The sequence below is a fragment of the Neolamprologus brichardi genome, chromosome 11, assembly GCF_056152115.1.
Source record: "Neolamprologus brichardi isolate AB-2024 chromosome 11, ASM5615211v1, whole genome shotgun sequence".
Lineage (NCBI taxonomy): Eukaryota > Metazoa > Chordata > Actinopteri > Cichliformes > Cichlidae > Neolamprologus > Neolamprologus brichardi.
In genome coordinates this window covers 6,573,513-6,598,696 of record NC_142114.1, presented here as the reverse complement: position 1 = coordinate 6,598,696, position 25,184 = coordinate 6,573,513, and the positions used below count along the sequence as shown (strand labels likewise).

Genomic DNA, 25,184 nt, shown 5'->3' with positions numbered 1-25,184 from the left:
CAGTTAATGCAATCGTTCAAAAACAAACTGTGAAGCATTAACTGAGCCACAAGCTGCCTCCAGTTCACAGTGTCTTGTTAATTTTGAAGTAGACTGTTAAAAGCTTTCTTTGGAGAGAGGTCTTGTATTTCATATGCTTGTCTTTATGAAATTTAAGAGCCATTACCACCTAAAAGTAACATGTCATCGATACATCACTCTTTCCATACTTTTGCTAAAGTCAGCACGCGTTCGGGTTTTATGTTTCTAAACCAAGCCACAATATCAGGCAAAGACAGAGCGACGTACACTGTCCTGCAATCGATCTGCAGCTATCACATCACCGAAATATTGGCTGAAATCACATGACCTAGCACCGCTGCCTTCTGACCACATTCTGTGTCCACTTTTAACTCAACTCTCAACGCTGACAACCAGTGGATCAATGTGAAGTAAAAACCATGCAGAATATGTACAAACATTTGTAAAAAGGATAAAAACAATACAAATAGTACAAAAAAAAAAACTTTTTCTTTAAAGAGCAAAACTTTTTCCAACTTGCTTTCACTTTTGTCACAAGGTTATATGCAGCAAGAATGGATTCTGTAAAGGCAAGTTATACAAATGAAATGGTACTCAAACGTGAGACTGTAACACCAAATACAAGACAGCAGAGAACAGAAGTAGACATCAAAGGGATGAGAGGAGGATGGTGATTATCAAAGAAAAGTCCAGCAGAAATAAGCGAGGCCATGGAGAACCAAAGGGAGCTGATGAAAAAGGACTGTCGGAGTGAAGGAAGGATCGAGCCAGAGAGAGAGAGGGAGAGAGAGACTTCAGGAGTGTTTGGAACGAAGACGCACAGGCCCGCAGCAGTACACTACAAAGGAGGGGGAGGGGTGGGGGAGGAAAGAAGAGAACAGATGAGATTTGAGATGAGTAGATCATTAAATTTGTATTTGGTAAGGTAAGGAGCCTTAAAAGAAAGACCAAAACATATAGGGAGCACCTACAGGGACAGAAGGTGGCATTAAAAACAGTTCAGTGTCACTCAACATTCTCGTCAATTATACATCTAATTTACTCCCACATCCTGTTTAAATGCAACATGAAAGGTACTCAAGAAGATTGCTGTTGACCTTAGACCTGACCCTTTGGACCCAGGGAAAATATCAAAGCTTAGAGATTGACGTTTATATATATATGAAGCCCCCTGACCTCATTTGGACCCAGCATCACTTAACAACTCTGCTGCCCAGGTCACTGAAGAAGAGATGGAAAACATGAAAGGACAGAGTTCAGGATTGCCATAGAAACACAAACATCAAGGTTTGGCAGTTAAGCCAGATACAAACTGTGACTGGGTGAAAACGAATTAAGAGCTGGAAAACCTGATCGGCAGCTTTTAGGAAAGACAAGAGAAAACAAGAATCGAGGTTAGGGGGAGGGCAGTCCATGTGGAACCTACACTGGGGAGCTTCCTCCACCTCCGTGAGATTCTGCAGAGAGTTGCTCTCTGTAGGCTCAGGGGGAGGGGGTGTCGAGGGAGGAGTAGAGGGCGATACGTGCTGTGATGGCTCCTGCATGGGAGAACGGAGAGGTTTGGGTGCCACCAGACGATGAGTGTTTCCTAAAGGAAAAACAGCATGCGGGCAGGGCAAGCACTGATGGTCATACTTCAAAAGTGGGGAAAGTGACTTAACAAGTTATACTGAAACTTCTAATTGAACTGGAAGTTGTAAAGAAAACTACATTTATTTGTGGAAACAGTTGCTTCTTTAGCCCTTTAAGTTCTCATGACAATCCATAAAATATGGACCCATGACGTCCATATTTTATTTGGGCAAGTGCACAATGGTACACTGAAAAAAAGGCCATGTGGGATTTACTTGATTCAATAGTGGACATTTGTTGCACACAAATGTTTTGCTTTGGCAGAAACTTAAACAACTGAGTTAAATCAACACAACTTTTTCATATTCAATAAACCTGTGCATTTTGTGTTCATAAAACACGATTGAAACATGTTCAGATGAAGTAAGTTGAGCTCTTGGAATATTTTAATCCTTCACAATTTTGTCATTTTATTTCAACACTATTCAATAACTTTTACCCCAATACTACTTGGTCACTTAAATACTACATGTTGTCTTCATATTACATAATGTTCAACAAAGTCTACAGTCTGGTTACCATAAAAATTGAATGGATTTACAATGACTACCATCCTCCGGGTTGCAGGAGGGCTGGGAAATAACCCTGAAGTGATAGGTTACGAGGCAGGGTGCACCCTGGACAGCTCACCAGTCTATCACATAGAAACAAACAACCACGTGCACTTACATTCACGGGTAATTTAGAATCACCAGTTAACCCTAACTCTAATAACTGCATGACTTTTAACTGTGGGAGGAAACCAGAATACCCAGAGAGAAGCGACTGCAAACTAGCCAGAATGTGGATTTGAACCCAGGACCTTCTTACTGTGAAGCAACAGCGCTAACCACCATGCCAACAATCTAGGAAATACAGGAAAGCTATGATTTCCTGTATTTGATGCAGAATTTTTTTGTTTTTGTCCTCGACAGGTTAATCCACAATAAATAGCAATAGCATGCATGTGGTGTGTGTGTAGTTCTCTGCCTCTTATAACTCCACTGATCTTCCTGCAGTTTGAAATCTTGTGCGATCTTGTTGAATTTCATGAGTTCAGCAACTAACCACTCTTACTAGATTGTATCATGTCATCTCAACAAGAACAAATTAAGTTTTTGAATTCCATGCAAATCCTACATGATTTAATTACGTTCATAGAAACATGAAATTATTGTGTTCAAATTACAAGGTAGACCTTTTTAATGTAACAACCACCCAATTTACTTTTTTTGGTATACCAAAAAAAGTAGAGGTGGCTGCTCGACTTGACTGAGATGGATGCCTTCCTGAAACCACGATCCAAAGAGTGTGAGACTGAAATCCCGTGCAGTGTCACGGGATTTAACATTGCTATATTATTGACTTACTTCACTTGAACATGATATGAACAATTTAATCTACCCTCTCTGCATATTATGTCATTTCTACACTATATAGTTACACTTAACTTTAAAGCATGAGGCAATTGTGTTAAATACACACAAGATGCTTACGTAAATCCAAGAGCTGGCCAATCCCTTTTTTTCAGTGTAGATCATGGGCATGTGAACCAGGGGTGGGTTTTGAAGGAGGAGGGGGGTGTTTGAGGAGCCCCTCAACTTTTAATGATACAATAAATAGTTTTTATACATATTTTATTGACTCCATTTACATATAGGGGATTTTCACATACTTCACTGAAGAGACCTCTTGCTGCTGGGGTCGGAGGGCTAGACGATGTAAACCAGAAGGTTTGGTGAGACTCTATGTCATAAAGATTATTTATGAATCTGGTAACTAGAATTCAGATTTTTTTTCTGCTGTTGTTCTAAATTGCCAATTATTATATTTTCTAAATCCCTATTTTTGCCATTAGAGGCTCACTAGCCACAGGTTATGTCTATCACTGAGTTATAGGAAAGAGGTAGCTTTTTATTCATTTATTTTGCTGACCTTTATTTAACCTGGAAGTCCCAATAATATCAAAACTTATTTACAGATTCGACCTGGTCAAGTCCAAAGTCCACTCTCAATCAAATACTTGCTTTGTGCTTCTTCCTTTGAATGAACCTCCCAACTGTAAAAGGCATCAAAAACCTACAGTGATGTGGAAATCAAAGCACTGTGGTCTGTCATAGCACTCCCACAAAGTTTTTGGCCCTTAAAGCACTACAAGGTCCTCTAGTATTGCATCTGTGGTAATTTACAATGAGATGCATCAATAATTAAAAATATAAACAAGCTATATAACATCTCTAGGAAGCAGAGCTGTTATGACATAAGAAATGAAAACATTTTAACATATGTTAGTTAAGACTGCAGTTTTACTTGTTATAGCTATGAGTAAACACCTTTGAAACTAGATGTCCAGAAAAGACAAATGCAAAGCTTTATCGAACTGTTTACAGGATCATTACTGAGCACAAACAGCTTTTAAGCAGTAAGGAAACAGTAAGAAAGAAAGTGAGGAGTCGACTGCAAATGATACATACGAAGCATCTGAAAAAATAATAGGAACAAAAGCACAATAATGGGGAAAAGCTGTGCTGAAATCCAGCTGCCTAAATTTACTTATAAAGCTTGCGATTAGTCAACTTTCTATTTTTTCTGTTAACTCTGCTGTTGACAGTTGGATGGTACCGAAATAACAGGCAGGGCTGGGATGATAAACTACCCAGTTATAACCTTGACAACCACTGGAGCGCACACTCACACACATATACACATTCTTTTTTAAATGACAGGCTCAAAAAAAGCATACATAAATTAAGGAATAATGAAAAACAGAGTAATTAAAACCCTTCAAATGGCAAATCTCTGCATTTTCAGGCATGAGTGAACCACTCTATACTTCATGTGTAGGGTGATGCTGTTTACCTAACATATATTGTAAGTTATTCACACAAGTTTGTACTTGTTCATGTATAACCAGTTCAGTTGTCAGGCAGAAAACATTTTTTAACAGTCACTGTGGGTGAAAAGTTTAAAAGGGGAAAAGGGACTACTTGAAGGAATGTAGTTTTTGGAGTATAACCATTTCAGCACAAATACACAAACACACATCTTAACTCAGCGAATAGTTTCTTATATAGTTTGAAGATACAGAAGAAAGACTGAAAACAGCAAAAGTCGAAGCAAAAGGGAGGCGAGAAGGTGGTGCACTGTCAGCAGAGCGTCAGGATAGAGAAAAAGAAAGTAGCTAGGTCTATAAATTTATTAATGACCTTCGTGCTGCGTCTTCTGAACTGTCTAATGCACTAACCTCCTCATACTTCATCCTTTCTCTTGCTTTCATCCGCCTGTCCATCACCCTCTTCTCCTTAAACTCCTCTAGTCCCCCTGCCTCTGCCTGCCACCCTCTGTCAAAACCTCTGTCAAAACCTCTGTCAAAACCTTCCCATGCTCCACTCTCTCAACTTCATTCTGATACTCTCACCTTTCTCATCCCTTTTGAGGTCTACAGCTCTCTCATCTATGCCCCTGTCAGACACGACAACCCTCTGCCGCAATCTCGCTTTGCTATGGAGAAAGATTTGGGTTATATAAAGATCAATATGAGGCCAGCTAAAGTTCAAGTAGATCCTGCTTAAATCTGTGATGGATCTGTCTGCCTTTGTATCTGCCAGCTTTAAAGGTTTGAGTGGGTGCAGGCATAAGAGAGATAGAGAGAAAGAAAGAGAGGAATATAAAAAAATGAGTGTAACAAAAAAAGGGAGGGGGGTGAAAAAAAGACAGATAGAAGAATGTACTGTAAGAGGCTGATAAGTTTAAGGGAGAAACAAGGACTGTATTGTCTCATGGGTGATGATGAAAACCAGCTCCACGAGTTCCTGTCCTTCAGCCATGACATGCACGCACGCACGCACGCATGCGCACACACACACACACACACACACACACACACACACACACACACACACACACACACACTTTCTTTCAGCAGGTTTATTCATGTCATTCGTGACACTTTCAGATGTTGCTGCAGTGTGACAGCTGAGCTCTCTCGAGCAGATATTCAGTCACTTCTAACACGTAGAAATCTCTACAGGCAACTTCTGACTCACCTCTCACTTCTTCAGCATATAGAAAGTGTGTTTACAGTCACTGTCAAGAGTTCAACGAACAATTGCAAAGCTCACTTTTTCTGCCAGTGGAATCATGATATGCTCCTTTTTTAAGACAGACGGAGATATGAATACAAAGCATATATATGCAGTAGTTGTGTCTGAGAATAGGTAGATCTCAAAGTTTCCCTTGTATGCCTTCTATGTCATTATAAATATAATTATCTTATTTTTTTTACCTGCTGCTAAACAATCTTTTCTGTGTAACTTTTGTTGCTTTAGTGTGTGAATGTATGAAGGGAAGTCTTTAAATGTTTGCTGCTGTGTTGTACGCTTGCTGTAAGGCCATTTTATAGATATTTACCCATTCCGCTGTGCCTATTGTTCTCAGCTTCATCCAGCTTCAGGTTCAGGGCGGACTCAGTCTCCGACATGGAGTTATTCTCTGACGTCCTGTCTTGAGCTATTTTGCCGGCCGCGCTGCTGACTGAATCTTCCACTCGGCCACTGGAGTTTTTCGCAGCAGGTTGGACCCGCACGGGCCCACTTGTTGTGCTACTGGTACTGTAATGGGATTCAGCCTGCTCTAGGTCAGCATCTGAATCATCAAGACCCTGGCTTAGTTCAGAGCTGGAATCCTGCACGGCAAGGCTGTCAGTAGTGCTGCTGCTCGGGGTTGGGGAGCTGGAGGTTGGCATGGCATTGGACACAGGATCTACTGCTATTTTGTGCGAGGCTGTTTTTTCTGTTAGTTTTATCACAGTGGCAGCTGAGGCTGTGGTCGAATGTGCCACCTTGATGCGGGATGCCGGCATAGGTTTATCAGGAGCTTGACTGTCAGGAGTGGGAGCCGGAGAGGCTGAAGTGTCATCAGAGCCTTGCGTGATGGATGTTGGAGTGGGAGGAGGAGCTGGAGCCTTTCTTTTCCTCTGCTGGCTCATCTGATAAAATTGAAGGAAAAGGAGGCAGACAGTACAAAGTTAATTTACATGAGCACCTTGTGCATATGTGTGTGTCTGTGTGTGGTTTAACCATAAATTAGCCTGTAAATTCAGTCTGCCAAGCCTCAAGTAGAGTTTCCAACAGACTAATTAAATCAAGTAGAGTTCTGGCAGGCGTACAGGTTTTTAAATCCATCAAAGTGCCAACATTCCTTTTAAATTATTCTCCAACAAGACATATAGGACCCGGCGTAAATACATATATCGATATGATGCAGTGGCATATTACGAGTACAATATGTGTACTTCACAATGGTATTTCTTAGTTATTCAACTGGTAAATCAATAATTATTCAAATGCAATGCTGTTATACTGCTGATTTACTTACTGCCAAGCCAGTGATGACTTCCAAAGGAGACATGAAAGTCAGATTGTGATTTTCAGGTCAGTGCTTTAACAGAAACATCAGTGGATGTTCATGACTGAAATATTGTTTTGTGTTTTTCACAATGACAGAAGCTGGAGCTGAAAACTGAATAATAAATTGTAACTGGATCGAGAGGATGTTTTAAAGAAGAAACAAACAGGAAAGAAGGACAGAGCAGGAAGGAGAGAAAATAAAATTAAAACAGAGCGATGGGACAAACCAATGAATCAATAAGAAACTATGTGGAAACTCAGTTTTGTTCAATGAGCAGATGAGACCTTTCATATGCTTTTTTTCAAGTTAATCTCACTTTCTATGATACGGTTTCAAAGAATCAATTTAAAAGTGCTCTGGGCAGTCTTCAGCAGTATCGATAACCTACTTTCGACTGGCGATCACCGCTTATGCTTTCAGCTTTTCCTTCATTCTGAAACGCAACAGAGAACATGCCTAGAGCTGTATGGAGCTTTGCATCATACAACAGGACAAAAGAGCGATAAGGCCATCTTGCATTTTTGCAGGCATGCTGGGTTCAAACATGTGAACTCAATGAACTCACTGCATGGCATTCTATGGACCTCCAAATGTTTTTCAGCTGATTAGCTGTCTCTTTTTTGATCTCCCATTTCTCTCCCTCTTTAGCATTCAAATATACATGAATGCAGGCATACCAGTGCAAGTGGACAATAGTTGAAGCTGCAATGGATGACTGACTGCCCCAGAAGATTGATGTGTATTTTTCTAAGTGTGTGTGCGTGCCTGTATGTGCTGGCTGCAGAATTAAGAGTCAGGCCTGGTACAAAGGGAAAAGAGCAGTGGCCTCAATACACAAGCATATGCCCAACACTTTTCTGTGCAACTGTACGAGCACGAGCATGCACACAGACATACACTTACATATGCACCAAAGTGCACACACACATTAAAGGAACAGTATATCTCATACCTCAGGCTGAGCTGTTGTAGAGATTAGGGGGTTGTTACAGGCTGCATGGTTAAGTGTGTGTTGCTCTCATGAGCTTATTGGCGCCATGACTGGGAACGCAGCATGTACTTAAGATTGTTAGAGACTGAAGCCCAGAACTCTGTAATATACTGCACTCAAGGTCACACTATACATTAAGTTCAGCAGACTTTGCACTCTTATTATCTATAAACTATGTGTGTGCTGTTTAGTGATTCTCCGTTTTCAATCAGACTATTTGTATTCTCAGTGCTGGCTGTTTTTCAGATTTATCACAGACAGTGTTTCAGTATATTCAAGCTTTTTCATTATATACCACAGGGTTGGCAAAAACAATGTCAAATATAATTGACAAAAGGTAGTAAGTTCATCCACATCATTTGCAGTACACAGTATAATAATTAAAAATAATAATATATGCAAATATTAGCAATACTAACTATTTCCATTTAAATTAAAATTCATTAAATATATATACATATTTTACTCAGGCTATACATTAAACGTTTTTTATTATCACAGGCAGCCAGATAAATTTTGAGGTATATTAAAGTGGAAAGCAGAATTTTGTTTGTTCTACAGTAAAGTTATTAGCAAGACCACAACAAAACAAAGAAAGAAAACAGGTTTCTTATTCTCTGCAATGATTTTGTCTCAGAAGTGCATTTAAACTGAATGCTGTACATTGGGTCAGTTTGTATGTATCTAAACTTAGAAAGCAAGTGGAAAATAAAATAAATAATCTTGTCACATGTTTGATCCAAATAATTAATCACCACATTGCCCTGACTTTACGCGTTTTTATTTTTAAAAAACAAACAAAAAACATATGTGATATGTGAGTAGTTTTTAAGGGGAATGGACATTTACAGAATGAAGCACAGAAGGTGATACGCGGACAGTCTGCTGTGTCAATTAAATTTTCCACTCCGTGGTTTGGAAGGCAAAGGGCCCCATGTCAGAGCATGTTGATCAGATAGGGCCACCCATGGAGGCATCATCCTGGTAGCGTGACCATTCATCAGTTGTTTTTGAAGGACTCTTGATGGGTGAAGGCCTTTGTGACAGGCCAACATAACAAGAGTAATGTGGAACGTGAAAAGGATATAATGGATGCATGAGAGGGGGCTGCTCTGTATTTGTGTGTCTAAGCACATCAGCAAGGATGACGTCATTGTGTATGTATGTGTTAATGAGAGATAACAAAGCAGCCGGACTGTCTTCGTCATCGCTCACTTTCCTGTACTGAACTAAAATGTGGAAGAGTGTGTATCAATGTTGACAACCACACGCTGCGGTCGTGTTTCTTATGTCTAATGCCTTTTAAGACAAGGTCAGCTAGGCACACTTTATTTGGTAAAAGCACACCACTGGAGATCATGCAACCTCCCTCTGCTAGTCTTTGCAGTTTTAGGTTTTTGAGCCAGCTGGCATGTGATCAATCAGGGAAAAACTACTAATCCAAGACAGTAACAATAGGAACAAATCAGATGGTCATTGTCCTCTTTAGCCCAGATAATGCATACTCTGGGTTTCTCTGTGACTCCTTATTTCCTCACTCACAGTTACTATCAAAGCACACATTATTTGAAACCAGGTTAGACATCAGCAGAAAACCCAATAAATATCTTCAACATGAGCTCTTTTATGACATTTCTGTCATCACTGTAAGGACAAGATAGATAATGTCGCAGAATATTCTGTTAATAATTTACATACTTTAAAACATAGTGATTAAATGCTGGAAGTCTCAATTTTTAATATAACATACAGCGCAAGTCTTTTTAACTATGACATAATAATTCCAAGTAACTGAATCACAGGTGAAGAAGTAAACAGTCTAATCAGTTTGATCAATATTTTATATTTAGCTGCCGTCACCCGTAGTATGTCCCTGTCAGGTTTCAGATGAACAAATAGATTTAAACCTCTAATCTAATAAACTGCAATATTCTAGCTTTATGATCCATTAAAACTGGGATGCAATCATTTTAATTTGCGGTTGTACTAGATAAAAATGTAAGCTCAGATACCATGCTGAATTATGGCCATGTTTTCTCTCCCATTACACACTAACTCACGCATTAACTCAAGAGCTGACTGTGCTAACTCTGCGTAGTTCTGATCTGTTTTAGGACCAAAGGTTTCCCATCTCAGGGTTAATCAACTCAAGAGTTTGGGCTTAGGCTCAGAGTTTGTTAAGCCTGCTTCCTGGAACAGACCCTGGTTTCATACATAAGATGTTTTGACAACAAAGTGCAAACAGATCTTGTCATACATAGGCCGCATGGCAGGGGCACATATTCCTGGCCCCTAACTAATACTAACACAGCCTTCAGGGTCAGTGCGTTTGAAAGAATGCTTACTGTGCCATCTTACAATACTTTAGCCACAATAACCGTATAATCATATCACTGAAGATTCCGCTGCCGAGAGTTCAATTAAATTAATTTTATTTATATGGCGAAAAATTGCAACTCATGTCAGGACAGGACCTTATGTTATTTTAGAAAGAAATCCATTGATTCTATTTCAGTTTGCATTCAAAGAGGATAAATGATTTGATCTTAGACGTAACAGTAACAAATCAGTGAGAGAAGCAGGCTCAGAGAGGGCAGCCGTTTAACTTAAACAGATGAGGTGAGGGGACAGTTAACAGCCTTCCCTTTGAACACAAACTTGGAACTGGACACAGGGAAAGAGTGTAATAGCTGAAGGCTATAAAATTAAAATGTAGTCAGCTAAGTTCGAGGAGTTTAATTCTGTGTTTGCATTTATTTTTTTTTTACTTTTTCATATACACATTTTTTTTCCACTTGTAAATGATGTAAATGTACTACTGACGATGGTACAAATGTCAGACACGTTTAGACTGAGATTAAATCAAGTTTTCTGTTACATGCTTTGGACATCTACGCCAAAGCCTTTCTGAACAAGTTTGTAAAATGTATACTGTCCTGCTAGAGCCAGACACCTGCTTATATTGGCCATAGCACATGTCAATAAAATTGACAGCTCCAAAGGAAAGTTAATGACAGATCTATAGTATACTGGATGATGTATTTACTTTGGCACTAGTATAACATTTTTCTTTTCCTTCTTTGCTCAACTTTTTTTTGGTTTCTTTAGAGCATGTGGAGTGACACAGTGGTGCCATACAGCATACAGGATATCTTACCAAATAAACACATTTTCCTACTTTTATTTTGCTTTGTTTTGCTCGCCTGTTCTTGAATAGATATTGCATGTCTTTTGAGAGAGAAATGAAGAGAAACACACAAAATCCATGCAGGAACTCCACACATATCCAATAGCAAACAAGAAACTGCTGGGTATGTACATGCATACATGCCAAAAACCAAATTTATGGGCACTGCAGGGCCATTAACACGGAGCTGGTCCGCTGAGTACTACAAGCAGAACTGCGAATTAAATTCACTTTATCATTTGGTGACAGGAGTCCAAAAATGTTTATTACAATTAAATATATATAGACAGCCTGCTTACACGACCACGCTTTCACTTCTGCTCTTTTAATATTTCTGTCCTCTGAGCTGTCGTGTAGTCCTCCTGCAAGGTGAGGGTGGTGCTAAGGACATGCCAAATAGATTTCATGCTGTACTGCATTTTGGAAATATGACCCCACAGCTAATACATTGTTAATGCTGTACAACTTAAACACACATCTAATACTCATATAAGACTGATGTTACCTTATTTTGACTGTCTCTGCAAACCTCTCACCAAAGTTTCTCACTTCTCTTTATCACCTCTCTTACTCTCTACTTCAAATGTCCTAACTCTTCGTGTACACACAGCAAAAAAATGTGTTTATTCAAGATGTATCTCCTTTTTACGGGCAGTGAAGCAGAGAGCTCAGAATTTCTCTCAATTTCTCTGTCACACGAGGCAACACAGACACGGCTTTCATCCCAAACCACAATAACAGATTGCCTATCACTGCTGGAAAAAAAAATACAAGGTTGTGTTTCTCTGAGCTCGATGTTCCAAAACATAATTCAATTAAGTCTGTCTCTCGTAAAGACATACACAGATTGTTGACTGTCGAGCTGGAAAATAAAAAAGACAAAGCTGTAACTTCCCTCCATGCTGGAGTCATTAACTGATCAAAGAGCATCTAATTCTCCTATAGCACAGAATTGTTTTACATTCATCTGGAAATGTGACACCAATCCCAGAGTGTCCCTTTTATTGCTGTATATAAATAAAAAATATAAAATAATATAATAAAATAGCTGTTGCCGTTGTTGCAACTAGAGTTGGATGCAGACAGCCAGCTTTAATTCCTACTTTTCATTAAAAAGAATAAACAAAAACATACATTTGCGCTTTAATTAACCAGCCATCACTGACTATACCAGTGTTGCTTAGTTCCCTAACAGCTTTACTGAAACTTTGGTCTCTTGTCTACTGTAATCTTTGCAGGGCAATGAGTGTACTCGTCCAAAGTTCATATAAAAGAGACACCTCTCTGCACTGTAACTATATATCCCAAGTGAACTTTTTAGCTCATATTAATGACTCAGTAAAAATGTTGCAGAATCAATATATTGAGCTAATGGCGTAGCTCTGAAACAGCTCTTCATTATTCAGATCAAATAATATATAAGTAATACAAACTAGTTTAGATAAAAACTCATCCTGACTACATACAATTCAGTTTTAAGGCCTCTATAAAAAAGGAAAAACAATGGACAGGGCTTCAGTTAAATCAGACCTTCCCAAAGTGTGGGGCCCACCTAAGTGCCAAGGTAGGTCTCCCCTGCAGAATTGGTTTTCCCTTCATCGGGAGCACGGGCTGGGTACTTCAAATCACGGACAAACAGTGTCCCACATTCTTGATTTTTAGTTCAAAAACACTTCTTGTAATGACTAACTACTCCTGACATTTTGGAGATGTTAGCTCTTTATACAGTAAAGTTACAGCGGGATTCAAATAACATCAGGCTGATCCTGCCACAATTTGTTCCCCCGGTTCAAATCACGGGCAAACAGTATCCCACAGTTGTTTATGTTTTTAAACCCATTTTGCACAGAGAGGCATTTTTGGAAAAATGTATTGATAGCAATGTTGAATATTATTACACAGGAAAAAAACAACTACACGTAAAATAATCGCCTCTGCTTTTGTAAATAGAGGGACATTAACTGCATGTGTATATGTAAGCCTGTAAACCTGCAGATAGAGACAAAGTACTGTTAATCTGACTATCTGCCATTCTGCAATTCATCTCATGTAAACAATAACGTGGCGCACAGCGTGACGTGAAAAAAAGCACATGCCTTTGATGTTGCGTGACCAACTCTGTATTCCTCGTTTACACGTACATGTGGACGAAAGGTCCACAAACACATAGAAACAGCTGCGTTTTCAAAAATAGCCGTGTAGGTGCGGACGTAGCGTAAAAGAGTTAGTAGTTTATGTGTTTACTACCTGTAATTTATTGCAGATTGCTTATATTTAGTTAATTGTTTACTAATTGTTTGAGGTGTGAAATAAACCGCAATGGAGCAAAATATGGGAGTGTGTGGTTAAAGGATGTGTTTGCGCGTGCATGTGCGCGTGCGCGCGGGGGGCGAACATTTTTCAAAGGGGGGCCTGACAAAAAAGTTTGGGAACCACTGAGTTAAATGTTATATGCATCTACTCATTCTCTGATCAGTCACTGGGGATAGACACAGAGGGTGTAAACTGGTGCTGGCTTTTCAACACTCTGTGAAGAATGCTTTAATTCCATAGTCAATAATCAAGAGAGCCTGACCCTCTTAATTTTGTCATTGATGTTAATCAAACTATGTTGCTTGTATGGTATAAATGGCCACACATAATGATCTCTGGTCTCTGATGTCTATTTAAAGCCACTTAGCTTCATTATAACAATCTCATCATTCTAGGGAAGTCTATAATGAGGACAGCTGTCACAGAGAGCTGTCCTGAGATGACCTGTGTCCTGTAAAAACTGCCTATGACTCTCAGAAAGAACGCACGGAACGCTGACTCTGTTAAATTTACGGAAAATACAGAAAAGGTCAGAAAGTTTTCAGCCATCTGAGAAAACACCCCCCCCCCCCGAGTACAGCTTTGATAGTAACTGTAAAAAAAAAGCAAAAAAGCAAAAAAAAAAAAAAAAAAAAGAAGAAGAAGATGTTTTTCATTGGTTAGTCATTTTTTGGTTGTGTAACAGAGTCCCAGAAAAACTCTCCAATGTTTGTTACAAAGTCAGTGACTGAAAGAAAGAATCTCGGGTTCTTAAAAAGAAATTCATTAACTTCTGAATTCTATTTTAATAGTCATACATGCCCACAGTTTTTAAAAATTTTTTAATTTTTTTTAAAAAACCTGAAAGACAAAAAGACACTTTCCTATTTTGTGTTTTTATTTTACATAAAGACACGAGCTCTGAATAAAATGCACTGGCATTTTTGTTTTTGTTTTTGTTTTTAGATAATTTGTATTCTAAAAACATAGGTAGGAATAAATAATCAACATGCAAATATATGGTAAATAAAAGTTTATCATCTATCCAGTTGTCCTCATCATCAAACATGCACGTTCACATGTTCTCGTCCTGCAAAAAGGCCTAAGCTGTTTTAGAGTCATAGAGTCAACTATGTGCTGCAGAACTGAGAAGATATTTTCACGGCATGTCTGAGTAAGCAAAACATAACAAAAAAATAAAACAAAATAAAAATGAAAATAAATAAAATATAAAAAATCCCCACATTTGACAACTGTTTACTTCTGCATTATCCAAAGCCATTTGGGCCATTTGCTCAACAAATTAAATTTATGGTGTGACATATGTTTTCACTGGAGCTTGAACTTTTAGAAGATGGAGAGCTCATCTACAGACATAAAAGTTTGCAAGTCCCCCCCCCCCCCTCAGTTTAGCACCCCACCGCATCAAACAACTAATGTAAATGTGAAAGTACAACTTTTAAATGTAATGCAAACTGATTTAACAACTGCAGTTGGACCACATATTCAAGAACTAAGAGCTCTTTAATGCCACTGTCCTGATATGCCCTCAGAAACTGTCCTGAGAAGCCTCTCTGCTATGGCATGAAATCTTTTTTAGTCACCTTCGTGAAACACAAACATGCCAGGCATAGTGCTAAAGCCTGACACCTTCCACTTCTTTTGCGTCGTTACATGATGTTGGCTAATCACATAGTCTGTTTTTTTAATCAAACAAGCCTTTAAAGTCCCTTCATTCATTTCTAAGTGACTATCTCAGTTTTATGTGTTGTTTTTACTCTGTAAAATGTGTGCACCTGAACTGTCGATAAAACAATCTAAACACATCAAAAATATTCAAAAACAAGGACACATGACAGATGACCTGCACCGCAGTAGGACCTTGCATTATGATACATGTGATAGGCTAACAGTTTAGAGAAGGCATACGGAAAAAATGAAGAAATCTAATATTAGACTGTCCATCAAGTCCTCAGATAACCTTCCCAACTCTAGCTTCTCCTGTGAGTCTGGGTGGTGTCTGGTTATTTGAGCCCTGGTATCTGTCATAACTCTTAATCTGACAGGTGGACAGATAAATTACCATCTCTGTCTGCTCAGCAGCTAAAAGGAGCCTATGACTCAGAGTCACAAAGGACTGCAAAACACAGGAATATAAAACATCTATATTTACGTTTCAGTTATTCTAATAAAGAGGACACCAATTTAGAAGGTGAGTTGACACTGCAGGTGTATTAATGTCTTGTCAAATGGTCCTCTTGTAGTTGTTCTGCCATTATCAACTATAGGATACAGATAGCTGAATGCTTTGGCTGACTTCTGATAAGTTAACTTGAGGTAAACACAAAGTTGGATGTGGAATAATGAACATTGATTCTCGTGGCTATGTGGTATTTTTGTCTTTAGTGCTTTAGTTAATATTGTTTATTGCATATTTAATGTTTTGAGAACAAGGGACTGTGAATCAAATCTTTTAGGATTGTATTTGCGGCCCCCTTCAGTACACACATTATTTCTCAGAAGTCTTTTCTACTCCATACTCTGCTCTTTTTTGAAATAATTAAGCAAAAAATCCATTAAATGCTTAGACGCTGAATAATGTTCTTCAAGATCACTGGCTCCTTCAAATAAACAAAACCTATTATCAGAGGGAGGGCAGAAGGATGTTGGTTGCTAAACAACATTTAGTAGCATGCCTCCATAACACTATAATGAGACTGCAGGGAGTTGTTGCTTATTGTAGACAATACAGGTCACCCTGACTTTGAGGTCAGAATACCTAAAGGAAATTCTGCATCAGACTGATTGCAGCTTTCAAATATACTCCATCGGGTCAGTGCTGAAAGCTGAGAGTTATTTGCCAGGATACGGATTTTCCATAAGATCCACAAAATTAGCTGTGTCATTAAAATGATGCCAATCATGTTGAAATTGTGTTTTTAAGTAATGTGCATATACAGTGCATCTTTATATAATAACTAATTTCATTTGTGTTTCCTGGTACGAGTTAATGCTTTAAAACACAGGATATGGATTCAATTTCACAACTCACAATTCCAGTCCAAGCGTTGTCATGAAACACAAACATAAAGAGCAACACACATAAATCTGGCACAGGTTAAACTGTTTCCTCACCTGACAGCTTTCAACTGTAGTGTGCTCCATTCTGGGTGCAGGGGCAGGAGGCGGTGGTGGGGCCCTCCTCTTCTTGGTCTCAGCCTTGGGAGACAACCTCGGGATACTGGCGACAGACTGAGACTGGCCCAAGGTGCCGGACCAATTAGGTCCACTGGAGAACCCAGATACTGTGGACACGTCCTGTGGGTAACATGAAAAATAAAAGGAGAGGGAATCAGACTGACAAATGGGAGGAGGAAACATGAAAAAATGTACACATTTAAGAGTTTGAAAAACATTTTTGTAATTAGTTTAAAGTAAGGAACAAATATGATCACTGACTTGTAAGCATAAAAATGACTGATGGCTAAATTGCCATTAAATTTTCAAGGACAGCTCAGAGCTGGCTTTATCAAAAATTAAATCCAGTTCATTCTGGGTTCATCTAATATGTTAACGATCATATTTGGAGATGAGGGGATAAAATTTACAGGAGTTTAAGAACATGTTTAGCACAGCATTTAAAATGGTGCAGAACTCTGCTTGGGTCAAAAATCACAACTAAGTGTAATGAAACCCAGTTACTTCTTAATTTATGACATGTATCCAAACTTAACTTGAAAACTATTAGACAGCAGAATATCCTGTTGACTCACTGACAATCTTGATTTCAAGGGTTATGTTTAGTGTAAAAGCTGACATGTGTATTCTTAACACCCACATCTAGGAAAACCACAAACAAAATGAATAAAAACATGCACGTGTGCACAGACTATGAATGCAATGCACAGGAACCTTTCTGAAAATACAGTCTATTCTTCAGTCATGACAATTATTGCAACATTTGATCAAATTGAGAGTGCGACCACATTTTCAAAGGGTGGCTGCTCCCGACCAAAGCATTGAAACAAAAATGGGTTTCGATTTCTGATCAAAGAGGGCCTAAAGTGCTCGTGAAAACCTCCACCTTCCTGTGGCTCAGCTTGGTACAGACCTTTGCAACAACAGGAGCACCAAAACCACAGCTCAAAACCCCATGATCGAAGAAAACAAAAAGTGCTTTAAAGCAGATTAATTGATGAGTTCAGACAATGCCTGAATACAACATAAAAGCAGAGCAAAAAGGAGCATAAAGTTCAGGTCATTAGGATTAATTGGGCCTTAGGTTATAACATCTCACAGTGGGGAAGGATGGGAAAAGAACAAGGCTTCAGAAAAAAAGAAATCTATAGGAAAGTATAGCATGCCTGCAATTTTTCTTTCTTGCTTGTTATGCACAAGTCTACCGTTATTTACAGCGCTGTCAGCCGATGTTTTTTTTCCCCTTTTACTTACTTCCGAAAAGAAAACCTAATTTCTGCCCTTCAATGGGCTACTGAACAAATTTAAACTTTTTAAAATTATGCAAAATGCAAAACGCTTAGCCGCGTCTCTAATAAAACCATTGTAACTTCAGAGGTAATGTTCATATGCTGATTAATGGTTTTCTTTCATTTTTGATGTACTGCGGAATATTTTTTATAAAATCCCAGGCCAGGAAAATCACCTTCATGTTTTTCTGTGTTTTATCTTCAGCTACTTTGACACAAAGGCATCTGCTGTGATGCTCACACCTTTGATAAAGTCTCGAAAGTGTCAGCTTCCTTTTTATAGATACAAAAACATGTAAATGTACTGATCTGAATTATAATATTTCTGACTGAGGCAAAATTTCCCTGATTCAAATCGAATTGAATAGTGGATCGAATCGATTCAGGACCTTGTGAATCAGAATCGAATTGATTCTAGAAATCAGTGACGATACCCAGCCCTACTATCCTCCTAATATATAATCACTAATATATAATTTACTATTGTGCAATAAAATAAAAGCTTCTAACTTCCTCTATCCTTATAACCACGGCAAAACTCAATATGTCCTTGACTGTGAAAACACAAATGGAAGGCTTAAAGGGGAATATTAACACAGAACCACTTGAAACTACAGCAGAACATATATCTATATATATATCTATATATATCTATATATCTATATCTATACACATATATATAAAATATTTGCCACAAGCCTGTTCTGTCATTTTTAACAGTTTGCTGTGTTGTGTGACTTGTGCATCTATGTTGTGACAGGAGTAACATCAGAGTGATGCAGAGGCAGAGCAGATGGCAGACAGAGGCTGACAGAATAAAAAAGAAATGCTGGAAGAGAGGAATGATGTGATTCCCATATGGAATCTTCAAAAACAAAAGTGTGTTTTCACCTCAACAAAAATATAATGTTCAAAGTGGAAAATTCACATGAACTCTCCCTGACTTTTTCACCCTTTTCACCGTGGTAAACAATCTGAAAAGTGTGGAAACAGTGAGAGAGGAAAACAGAACAAAAGGTACTCCAGCTCTTTTGGGGGGAAATGGAGTTCACAGCACATTTATAATTACAAAGTGTGTAACACAAAGTCAACCTTTTGAAGCTCTGTATAACTAGGATCTACACACTGACATATATATATATATATATATATATATATATATATATATATATATATATATATATATATATATATATATATATATATATATATACACACATACACACACATATATATATACATACATATATATATATATATATATATATATATATATATATATATATATATATATATATATATATATATGTATGTGTGTGTGTGTGTGTGTGTGTGTGTGTACCACCGGCAGATAGAGGAAATGGCTGACATCCAGAAGTCCTACCAGTGGCTGGACAAAGCTGGGCTGAAAGACAGCACAGAGGCACAAGATCCATAGAGGCTGGGATCTATCACATCAGGCAAGACCCCAGGTGGGGGCTGTGTAAAGATGCCCCTGAGCCAATCCAGCACTTAACAGCACGGTGCAACATGCTAGTAGGCAGGGCATACATGGAACGCCATAACCAAGTGGCCGGCATAGTATACAGAAGTATACGCTGACCTCCTCAGTTTGTATGTTCCTAGCTGTGCCTTACGATCATCTGGTCAGCTACTCCTGACTCAACCTAGGCACCGCCTGAAGACTAGGGGTGATTGGGCCTTTGTCTCTGTTGCAACAAATCTCTGGAATAGTCTCCCTGTTACCATGTGTGCCTCCGACTCCATTCAATCTTTTAAAGCATGCTTGAAAACGTATTTATTCAAACTGGCATTTCCGACATGCTAAACTTTACCTCTTACTAATTGCTGTATCATTATTCATTTTGACATTTTCTGGATACTCTGAATTTTCCCTACTTCTATCTTTTAATGCTTCTGTCTTTCATTTAATCTAATTTGTTTTAATGACTTACTGGTTTTGTTATCATTAACTGTTTATTGTGTTATTGTGAAGCACTTTGGTATATCCTTGGTTTTAAATGTGCTATAAAAATAAACCTGTATTGTATTGTATTGTATACTAAGAAGTATACAAGATCAAAATGGGAGACGCCTCTTGGGGTGGTCGAGAATGACTGAGCTAAGATCCTGTGGGACTTCCTGATAAAGATGGACAAAATGTTGGCTAACCAACCAGACGTAGTAGTGGTAGACAAGCAGAAGAAGACGGCTGTAGTGATAGATGTAGTCATACCGAATGACAGCAACATCAGGAAGAAGGAACACGAGAAGCTGAAGATGTACCAAAGGCTCAGAGAAGAGCTCGAGAAGATGTGGAGGGTGAAGGCAACAGTGGTCCCAGTGGTAATTGGAGCACTAGGTGCAGTGACTCCCAAGCCAGGCGAGTGGCTCCAGCAGATCTCAGGAACAACATCTGCGATCTCTGTCCAGAAGAGCGCAGTCCTAGGAACAGCTAAGATACTGCACAGGACCCTCAAGCTCCAAGTCCTCTGGTAGGACCCGAGCCTGAAGGAAATAAGAACAGGGCCCTGTTGGAATGCTACTCCGTTTCCAGCAGAAGAGGTTATTTGACTAGGATGTGGGACCTGTGGAACCTTCGATACCCAGCATCCAGACTGACAGCAAAACAACTAATAGCTTGGTGTTCCAACATTGAGTAGAAGGAACTGCTTTCACAGCTAGAGATCCATAAGGTATAGCACAAATGCTATGGCAAGGGAGGGCCAGGACAACAGGTCAGGAGGGAGATATTACCTCCACCCGAGATTGAGTACCAGGCCCCAAGTACGATGGAAGAAGGAGCACTGAGTGCGAGTGTAGCTGACCAGAACGGAGGATCATGGTGAAACTGGAAACCTGGACCCTCTGTAGTTGGTTACCAAGACTACATGAAGTACCCTCTGAAAGTCTACTAGAAGATGTGAATGCAGCACTAAGGAAAATTCCTACTGCAAACAGCAAGCTGCCCATATCTGAGGCCTTAGAAACTGCCAAGCAAATACTCACAGCCTTGGCTAACCACTTGAAAAGGTATAGCAGGAGAATAAACCAGCTGTTCTCCACGGACACATCCAAGGTGTACTCTCAATAGCAAGGGAACAATATAAGAACAGCATCACCAAGGCTGGAGACGGAGCAGTATTGGAAGAGCATATGGGAGAAGGATGCAACCTAAAAGAACAATGATCAGTGGCAAGTAGATCTAAGAGCAGTATGAAAAGGAAAAAAAAAACAAAACAAAAACGCTTGGACACCGCTAGCATAATTGACAGGTTTTTGACGGGGCTTCCACACAAACGCAAAGCAGGAGATGAAGCATCGCCAAATATGTTTCCAAACCAACCAGCGCGAACATTTTTCTTGTAAAACAAAGGGGGGCCTAGCAAAAAAAGTTTGAGAACCACTGTATTAGAGGAACTTAAGCAATGCCACTCCCTAAAAAGCTAAGAACAAATAAATACTGCATATTTAAAAAAAAAAAAACTTTTATAAGTAAGTTTGCTTTAGAATGAGGTCTTCCCAGACATAACACTATTTGACCATGCTAATGTTTTATGACCACACACACTTACACTGACACACACAGTAGTTTAGCCCCTAATGAACAATTAGAAATAAGAGGCTGGGCTTTTAGTGCTAATGTAGCCAAGGTAGAGTAATGTGATGCCTTTGGGTTGATAACACTCTGTGGGTGTGTGTTTTCTGGTGTGTGCAAATGCATGCGTGTGGTCTAAAAACTGCCCAGGCTGAGAAACAATCATAGGGGGAAAAAGCTGCATTAAAGTCCAGTAGAAAGGGTGAAAAAAAAAATTATTAATCAATCCAACAAAACTGTCTTTCATACTTTTCAGTGTTTCAGTAAACTAAATGAGTTGTGCCGTGTCTATAACAGTTTTGATGTTTAATTCATAGTCTGCTGACTTTTTTTCCTTTTAATTACACTGTGATCCCTATATGCAAAATCTTTAAAAAATAATTAAAGATAACAAAGAGAGTAAAAAAAGGACAAAGAGGACTGGCTGGAAAAGGAAAAGAAGAAGATAATGTTAATAATGCTCAGTATTAAGCAGTAGACACAAAGTTGGAAGGGTGGAGTCAAGGGCAAGCTTAGAGGAGCAGTGTACTGAATAGGAGCGAGGCAGGCAGGCTAATGTAATCAAATGCCATTGATTTAGTTATAGCTATAACAGCTTCTAATGTGCATCTGGATATACTGGAGAGAAATCTTGGAGGAAAATCTTTTACATTATGTTACTGATGTTCATCATTTTCAGATTCTAAAATCAGCTCAAATGTTTTTATATGGGCAGCATGGTGGCACGGTGGTTAGCACTGTTGCCGCACAGCAAGAAGGTCCTGAGTTCAATTCCACCATCAGGCCGGGGTCTTTCTGTGTGGAGTTTGCATGTTCTCCCCGTGTTTGCGTGGGTTCCCTCCGGGTACTCCGGCTTCTTCCCACCGTCCAAAGACATGCAGCTTGTGGGGATAGGTTAATTGGATAACCCAAATTGTCACTAGGTGTGAATGTGCGAATGGTTGTCTGTCTCTGTGTGTTGGCCCTGCGACAGACTGGCGACCTGTCCAGGGTGTACCCTGCCTCTCGCCCTATGACAGCTGGGATAGGCTCCAGCGCCCCCCGCGACCCTGAAAAGGATAAGCGGAAGCGAATGGATGGATGGATGGATGTTTTTATATGTTTATATATATATATATATATATCCAAATTGGATACGTACTACCAAATTAGTGCTCAGATGCAGAAGTAAAGAGATGGATGATGGTTGCATAAAAGAAAATGTAATGGTGTTATGAACTGCAGTGATAAAGACCTGTGATGAACAGATGCTTGAGAGTCTGCTGACTAATCTTATAGAATGACTGCCCTCTGGAGGACATCGGCACACATTACTGCATTGAAATAATCCAGTCTCTCTGCACCATAGTTTGTGCTTGGTCTTCATTCTAACAGCTCTCTATGCTCCTCTTTTGTCTTTTCCTTCTACTTCCCTTCACCCCAACAGGTTCTGTATTAGATTTCTCCTGTCTGTAAGCCTGGATCTACAGGAGATTTATTGCAGAACTACTTTTTAAAGCTGAAACAACTAAAGATTTCCATTAAAACGAATAAATTATTGGCCAAAGTGACAGGCTTTGGTGACACAGGCAACATAACACATCCAAATCAAAATTTCTCATAGACCACATATGAAGAACATCTAAAAACAGAGCAGGCCTACTGGAGTGACTGTTATATCAGTTTTCCAGCTGCCACATAAGAAAAAAGTGAGTAAATTAATGTAAAAAAACAGAACTCTCAAGCCACAGGATGAATTTAATACTAGTGACCCGCAGTCATGGATGGATTACTGTGACTGTGGGTCTTAAACACAAACTTGCCATGGGTCCTTGTTGTCTACTCATGCAAATACCAGGCACAACATATGCCCTTGTCAAAAGACAGTTTTATTGCACATAACAAGGCAACTTACATCCACATTTATCTTGTAGTTGTTGACATGTTAAATTACTGCTATTATGACTACTGCTACATATAACTCGTGCAGGACAATTTACCCCGAGGCACCAACAGGAAGCTTTCAATAGTCTTAACTGTGTAAGTCAGTAAAATGTTAAAATCAAGCACTAAAGGTGATGACAAAGGACACCGGTGGCATAGTACTAGCAGTGCTGCTCTATTGCTAATGCTTGTTTTAAAGCTAAAGTCCTGTTTATTTTGATACATTTTTTGAAAATCCCTTATATTAAAAAAAATAAAGCAATGATAATGTACACAACTTAAGGTAAAAGCCACTGGCTCCAAGGTATGTTCCCAATTTGCACAAACAGCAGTCTGTCCATAGAAGTAGTCTGTATTATGTTCCAGTTATACAGAATAACTGGAACACCGTATGGGATTGCACGGCTTCAGTAACAAGTTAAGATGAGAGCTTTATTTCCCTTCTGGACATTGTAAAAATTGTTAGACGTACTTACACAGGATTGTGTGTCAGTGTTTTGGATTATTTTATCATCAAAGTCATCCATGTCCACAGATGTTGTCTCTGTCTGCAAACGGAAGGCACAACTAACATGCAGCATCAAACTATTCAGCCATGCATTTAGCTTGCTTCAGCTATCAGTTAAGTATGAATGGCCTATAAGTATGATGCTAAAGGTTAGTTTGTAAATTACTTCACACCATTATTTTTCTAATGATACTTGTATAAATAATTAAATGCAAAAACTAAGGGAAGAATTATAATGATGTCCATGCTGTTTTCTTATTTAATAATTCAGACATACTTCCTGCACACATACAGCATATTGCCCAGGAACGAGTCTCACCTTGGATTTCCTCCTGCTGAACTGGAAGATACCCAGGAGGCCTTTTTTTTCTGGTCGGTCCAAACTGCCAGTACTGGAGCGAACAAAGTCTAAAAAAGTAAAACAAGAGCAGGAGGAGGAAAGTAACGTAAGCACCTTATAATTAAAGAAAGGGAGAAAAGAAAAAAGGAAAGACATGTTTTTTTCTGCATGCAAAAGTTAACGAAAAGGTTAACATATGGTTATAAGGTTAACAGAAAAAAATAGTGGTTTTTCAAACAGTCAGTCAACTCTAAATATTACTCCAAACGGATACCTTTGTTTTAAAAGCAATAAATTAACCTTCCAGTTTTGCTCAGCAGAGGGAGCTGCAGCTTTGCTTTTCCTCAGGTTCACCTCTACCCAAACTTGATAATCAGCTAAGCAGTAAGTAAGAATGTGTTGTGATAAAACTACAGACTCAAGGACTGAGAGGGAAGGTAAACTAACTATCAAACATTTAAGGGCTAATACACATAATTTGGGTTCTGAAAAGGGGCAGAAGCAAGCCAATTTATTAATAAAGCCTTTAAAAATTGTAGGCATTGATGTTCACACAGGTTATCAAAAGTACATAAAGCAACAAATGATTTCTTTTAATATGGCTGGTTAATGGTTAATATCCAATGCAGCAACAACGCAGGGTTAATAAGCAAGCAGCGATACATTGGGTTAAACAACCACATGTATTTGAATGGTGCCAACGCTAAGACAGACAATACATACGTCTAATACCTGTGTAGTTAAGTGCAGGGGCAGAAGCCATTTTAGGCTGGAAAGCTGCAAAACATAATAAAGTTTAAAAACACAAACGCCATTA

General features: G+C 38.9%; 1 protein-coding gene across 6 annotated transcripts in view; it reads right to left on the bottom strand.

Annotated features, from left to right (window-relative positions):
• cobl (cordon-bleu WH2 repeat protein) overlaps positions 1-25,184 on the bottom strand; it is a 53,441-nt gene that overhangs the window by 9,965 nt on the left and 18,292 nt on the right. For 3 of the 6 annotated variants that reach the window (XM_087848030.1, XM_087848031.1, XM_087848032.1), the window contains 5 exons: positions 25,100-25,144; positions 24,347-24,435; positions 23,996-24,067; positions 16,647-16,829; positions 6,043-6,619 (listed from right to left, as the gene is read on the bottom strand). In XM_087848030.1, the coding sequence (XP_087704156.1) occupies positions 6,043-6,619; positions 16,647-16,829; positions 23,996-24,067; positions 24,347-24,435; positions 25,100-25,144 (966 nt within the window). Of the gene's footprint in view, positions 1-1,447; positions 1,610-6,042; positions 6,620-16,646; positions 16,830-23,995; positions 24,068-24,346; positions 24,436-25,099; positions 25,145-25,184 lie in introns of all 6 variants that reach the window. The other 3 variants (XM_087848036.1, XM_087848035.1, XM_087848033.1) reach the window with 3 other exon arrangements.